This window comes from Nesoenas mayeri (genome assembly GCF_963082525.1).
Source record: "Nesoenas mayeri genome assembly, chromosome: 24".
Lineage (NCBI taxonomy): Eukaryota > Metazoa > Chordata > Aves > Columbiformes > Columbidae > Nesoenas > Nesoenas mayeri.
Window position 1 is genome coordinate 4,455,013 of NC_137546.1, and position 6,230 is coordinate 4,461,242.

Consider the following 6,230-nt stretch of genomic DNA (forward strand, 5'->3'; position numbering starts at 1 on the left):
TTTAGATTTCAGACTGCAAAGGCTTCACCTGTCCTTAGACAAAGAATCCCTGCATTTAAGGACAGACGACACGCTCCCGGCGATGAGAAGACGAATCCATCAGGAACGCGGGTGCCCTGGCAACCCCCCGGCGCTGCGGCTTTTCCGGCTCCTTTCAAACGGCAGCACCGGGGACCCCCCCGGATCCCCCGCAGGACGCGGCGATGGGCGCAGGTCACGCTCTGCCTCCTTGAACCGAGATTACACCGCTCCTCAAGCCGCCAGCGCGGCCTCCCCCCGGGGCTCGGGGCCGCCCGCACCATGACCCCTGCGGCGGCTTTGCAGAGCTGTCACAAACGGCCCGTGACGCCGCCGGCCGAGGCCGCGGTCGCGGCGCGGAGGGGGCCGGGCGGGCGGACGCTGCCGGGCCCCGCCGCGGGCCGGGGAGCCCCCGGGAGCCCCGCGGGGCGGCCGCCGGGCCATGGCGCTGCTGCCCGCGCTGCTGCTGCTGCTCCTGCCCCTGGCAGCGCTGGCGGCGGCGCTGGCCGCCGTGCTCCTCGGCCTCCCCAGCTACGACATCCCGCCCGGGGTGAACCAGCCCGCCAAGCTGCGCCTGGTCCTGGCGGTCCTCCTCGGCACCGCGGCCCTGGTGAGTCGCGCCCTCCGGCGCGCTGATGGTTTCGGCGGGCGGGAGGGTGTTTCCAGCCGAGCCGGGGGTGGGGGATACACGGTTCCGCAGGTCCGGCCCCGCCGGGGTCCCCCCGCGGTGAGGGTGGGCAGGCACCCCCCGCCCGATGCATCAAACCGCGAACCGCGCTGGAAAGCAAAAAAAGGAAGGAGACTGGGTGATGATCCGCACGCCCCCGCATCTCATGGGATGCGTGGGGCTGCGCATCATGGGGGGAGCGCTCCGGCGGACCTTGCTCATATCTTGGGCAAAACTCATTTTACGTTCAGAAGTAGCGAGGGGCTCATTAACAGATATTGCCAGCCCGCGGTGTTGGTTTAAGTCTCGAATTCAGAGCTGAGCTGCTCTTATCTCTGGTAAGAGCCCTCACCTTGAGGCGAAGTCACCTTGCACAAGGAAAACTGCAGCTCTTCAACTGCTCCTGCCACGGCTGACGTTCGTGGTACCAAAGCCGGTTAGGGCTGCTTTACTTAATCCCTGGACTCCCTTTTCCAGCATTGCATAAACAGCATTAGAGCTCGCCTGAACTCTTCCTCTGTCACTTGCTCTATCTTTTAATTTAAATCTTCGGTTTTCTCCTTTAGCCACAACATCACCTTTGCTATCACACAGACCTTCTTTTCCTCCACACTGTTTCTTACACCATTTGCATCCTCTTGAAATTCCCTGACAAAGCAACCCAGCTCTCCTGAACCCCACTAGCAGGTGACAACAAGGGAATGGATAAAGACAGACTCTCATTGGGCATTTAAAATTGGGATCTTGTTTAGCAGCTGAACTGTAATGGTTTATTTGTTTGATTCCATTAATTAATTTGGTTCCCAGCTACTTGTTTGTTCACTTCTTACATCAGATTTATGTTCTAGTTTGCAAGATCACTGGGAAATGAAGCCTCTTGATTTTGCTCAGTAAATCCGTTGTACTCAAGACTTTTCAACTTCTTTTCTCTCTAACAGGGGAGGATTTTGGAGAAGACTGGACTTTGCAGTCAGATCACTTTTGGCCGATACGTGCGGCAGGGCCGGAAACTAAGGGTGGACCCAAAGCTCTTTATCCAGGATCTGCAGTTTAACAAAGTTCCTGTGAGGGTTTATCAGCCTAAAGCTGCCTCTGACGGGCAAAGGAGAGGAATCATCTTCTTCCATGGAGGAGGTTGGATGTTTGGAAGTCTTGGTAAGATATCTGCTGGAGGAGTTGTAGTAATACAGAAAGAACACTCATCTTTTTGTAATATTGAAATAAGAGGTTTTAGTATGTGATTTGGGAGGAAGTCTGAAGACAAACACATGCCTTTCTGGAATGATGTTCCCTGGCTGTTTCAAGAATGAGGGTAATCGCAAAGCACTAATGAAAATATGTCATTTCTTTTCCAGATACCTATGAAAAAGTATGCCGCTACATATCCAGAGAAAGCGAATCGGTAGTTGTATCCGTTCAGTAAGTGAACCCTTCCCAGATCTATTGTTTGATTATTGTTGCTTTGGTGCCACAGCAGAGCTGCGCTGGGTTTGGAGATGTTATTTTTTGCAGAGAAATTTCTATAGAGTTCAGTGAAGTCCATAAAGATGCAAATAGTTATAACAGATTTCACAGCTCTTCTCTTAACTGTTCATGCCCCGATACACTCGGAAACAACCCAAATGGAAATATTTGGCACGCTAAGAAAATCTATAAAAGCCAATAAAAAACTTAGATTAAAAAAGTCTTCCTTGTGCTGAACATATGGACATGTAATAAGATGCTCCAAGCAACTGTGATGTATAGAAAAAGAGAGAATAATCACACGCTGTATTACTCTCATTTTATACATAGGAAGCAGAGGCTCAAAATGATTGAATTATCTTGTCAAGAATACACAGGGTGATTTCAGCATGACTAAGGAATGTTCAAAGGCTCTGGCAGGCTCTTCATCAGAAGACAATCCTACTTTACTGAGCCTTTGTATTTGAGCAGACAATTTACAGCTTATCTGCAATCACTACCTGAGGAATGCCTGCTTAGGAGGTACCAAGTATCCCAACCTGGAAGAAAACCACCCCAAAATGATAGGGCTGGAAAGACAGCATGGGGTACCATTTCCTGATTAACACATTTCCTTCTCTTACACTTGCCTCTTTTTGTGTATTAGGTATCGTTTAGCCCCTGAACACAAATACCCTGCTGCGTATGAAGACTGTCTCAATGCCACCCTGCACTTTATGAACAATATCGAGCACTATGGCGTGGATCCTGCTAATGTCGTTGTCTGTGGGGACAGTGCTGGGGGCAATCTGGCAGCTGCTGTTTGCCAGACCCTCGCAGGTAGATCAGACCTCCCCAAACTACGTGCTCAGATCTTGATCTACCCAGGTCTTCAGGCACTGGACTTCAATTTACCATCCTATCATCAAAATCGGGGAGTCCCTCTCTTATTTCGAGAACGCGCCGCTTTCTTTGCTTTGCAGTACCTAAACGGGCACGCACTGCACATGCAAGAGGTCTTGGAGGGCTCTCATATTCCTCCAGACATGAGGCTGAAGTACAGGAAGTGGGTGAGTCCAGATAATATCCCCGAAAAATTTAAGGTCAGGGGTGTGAAGCCACTTACACCCACTGATTTTGTAGCCGAAGTTTATGAGACAGTGAAAAGGTTCTGTGAGCCCAACCTGTGTCCACTGTTGGCTGAAGACGCTGTTGTTCACCAGCTGCCCGAGTCTTTCATCCTGACCTGTGAGTACGACGTGCTGCGGGACGACGGCTTGCTTTACAAGAAGAGACTGGAGGACAACGGTGTTCCAGTGACCTGGTACCACCTCGAGGACGGATTCCATGGCATCATAAGCCTATATGATTATTGTGGTTTCTCCTTTCCATCTGGGAAAAGGGGATTGGACAGCGTTGTTAACTTCCTAAAAAGCTTATAGTAAACAAACACCTTAGATTCCACGAGTCTGTTCATGCCTCAATCTAGAAAAATATCTTTTTAGGATATTTAATATCAGGTGATGGGTAGTCAATCAAGGGCAGCCATAATCAAAGATAACCAAGGCTCATCAGAACCTTATTCCAGCTGTTAGTTGGAACATGGAATATGCAAAGCTTTTACAAGCTTGTACCATGCTGCAAGCCCTTAGCCTTTAGCTATGTCAATAAAGAATTATATTGTTTTGAATGGACATCCTGGTTTGTCCCACTTGTTTAAAATAAAACGCGTCTGTGTGAAGAGAGACTGTGTGTTGTGCAGGTATGTGTGGTGTGTTTGCACAGAGAGAGTACCACTGATATCATAACATTTCAAGACATACTTTGCGCTCTGATTCTGAAACCTATTAGAGAAAAAAGCCCCGCTGACTTGAGTGGGTTAGGAACCATTGTTTTGCTCAAGAGTGAATGTGATGCAGCCTAGAATGTGGTTGATGGAACAACAGTCGCCATGGGGACAATGAACAGATGGTTCTATGGCCAAGCAGTTCCACGCATCACCCGTGGTTCTCAGCACACCGTTCCAACAACCAGGGGGGGTAGTGCTGGTGAGACAAGGAAATATGGATGGAGAGAACTGGTGGAAAGTTAAACCCAAATACTCTACTAAAGTTCTCATTGGAAACTGGGTGGAAGACAGGGCACGGGTAAGAGCAGGGAAAATATGTGAGAGAGTGGAGCGGGTCAGAATCAGTGCTCTGGAGGCAGCATCCTGCTGCAGCCGTAACAGAGGCCAGGCTTGTCTTGGAAGGCTGATAAAAGGAGAAGGATGAGCATCTTGCTTAGCCTACATTCATTCATTTTGTTAATGATCTGCTATTCTTCTCTAAGCCAGGACAGAAGCAACGCCCGAGCGTGGGTTTTATTGTGCCATTCACAGCGAACATAACCACAGCCAATTAAAAATACTATAGCACTTTTTATGGCAATCCCTTCAGACTGCTGTACAACTTACATATAACAATATACACAACTTAATAATGTTATAACATTATACAAGATAGGCTCCATTACCCCTTCCATAACTTAATACTTATTATTAGTTATATCAGAGGATCTTTAATTATTTGGCTATTGGTTTCATTTGCTTCTATAAACAAGAGCATCTTTGCTAGCAGAGCTGGTCGACAGATCACAAGCCCTAATTAAGAGCTGAGCAAATTATCACCATTAGACATTTAACTTTGTCAAAACATGCCAGTTATGTTCAATATTGGAGCTGTCGGGGCAAATCCTCCTGGCTATGCTAGAATGACTTGTTTTAGGTGCTAGTTCAGGTGTAAGTATTGAACACCAAACCATGACTAATTTTTCAAGGGCTGTACAGTATCTTATATTTACAGCAAGGAGTCAATCCAGTCTTTTACAATTGCACCAGCTGACTTTACCATCTGAGAAAGAGTACATAGTACAGACTTGTGTCCAAATAAGTGCTTTTTAAATGCGTAGATGAAGGAAGCAGCACTGGAACAGAGCTGCTGTAATTCTCAGATTCCCTCAGCTCTACTAAGTGTTGTGTATCTTTCCAGTTGGTGAAATCCACTGAGAAACCTGGCAGCAGCATCTACAGCACAGACTTCGTTTCTTTCCCAGATCACAAACCAGACCAATTGCTGAGGAGAACCCTGGCCGAGAAATACGAGGCAAGTAAAGGGAATTTCCAATGTAGGGCTGTGTGTGCCGGCATTCCGAACAGCAATGATCCTTGACTAATACTTCAATCATATTTCCCACAAGTAACACCTGCTAGAATGTCCCTTTCTCCGAGGTGCCTCTCCACGCCCAAATATTCTTGTCATTCTCTCCTGATGGACAGACTATATAGTGCTAGTGCACACTGAAACACTTAAGCAGCGCAAGACAATCGGCTTTTCATTCGCAGCCTTCCTAAATGTATCTGCAAACCCTTGATGCATGTGTTGAAATCAGACTAATCAGATCTCATGACATACAGATGTAGGTACTTAATTTAACCGGAAAATTATTTTACTTGAAATGCAAATGGTCTTATTTTCAGGGATTCAATTACAAGTAATATACGTACTGTCATTTTGTGGTATCACTGGTAGCACAGTGTGACTCAAAAGCATGTCGAGCCATCTCAATGCTGGATGGAAAGACAATCAGCAGGGTTTCATCTACGTCTCCTTTCAGGGCCTGCCACTACAGTACCTCTTCCCTCATCATGATGAACCAAGAAGCCGATATTTAGTATCGGAGTATGATGATAAATACAACAGACACGGTTATAACCCTGTGCTGCCTCCCCTCCGCACCTGGAATGGACGCAGGCTCTCCTGGATTCCTCAGAAATCAGATTTCCCCATTATTGGTAGGTTTGGGCATTATTAATTCAAAGGGATGGAACGTGGTGCAGTGGTCAATATGTAGACTCAGAGCCAGGAACCTCCTTCGGTTTTAATTCTAAAAATGGGTCTTGCGGTGCATTTTGGCTACTTTCCCACCCAATCAGTAGCTTATTTTTCAGATTGATGAAGCGGATATGTTATCCATACAACAATACTTAATGACCATAGCAAGCACTGAACAGATTTCTCTCCCCCATGCAGCAGTGCAGGACACAGCTGAAACGAGGAGAGCT

General features: G+C 47.4%; 1 protein-coding gene across 1 annotated transcript; it reads left to right on the top strand.

The window, feature by feature from the left end:
- Nucleotides 1-460: 460 nt before the first annotated feature.
- LOC308049331 (arylacetamide deacetylase-like 4) lies at nt 461-3,570 on the top strand (the record flags this gene model as incomplete). Its single annotated transcript, XM_080358909.1, has 4 exons — nt 461-628; nt 1,624-1,840; nt 2,041-2,104; nt 2,796-3,570. The coding sequence occupies 4 exons, from the start codon at nt 461-463 to the stop codon at nt 3,568-3,570; spliced, it is 1,224 nt and encodes a 407-aa protein (XP_080215035.1).
- Nucleotides 3,571-6,230: the final 2,660 nt, after the last annotated feature.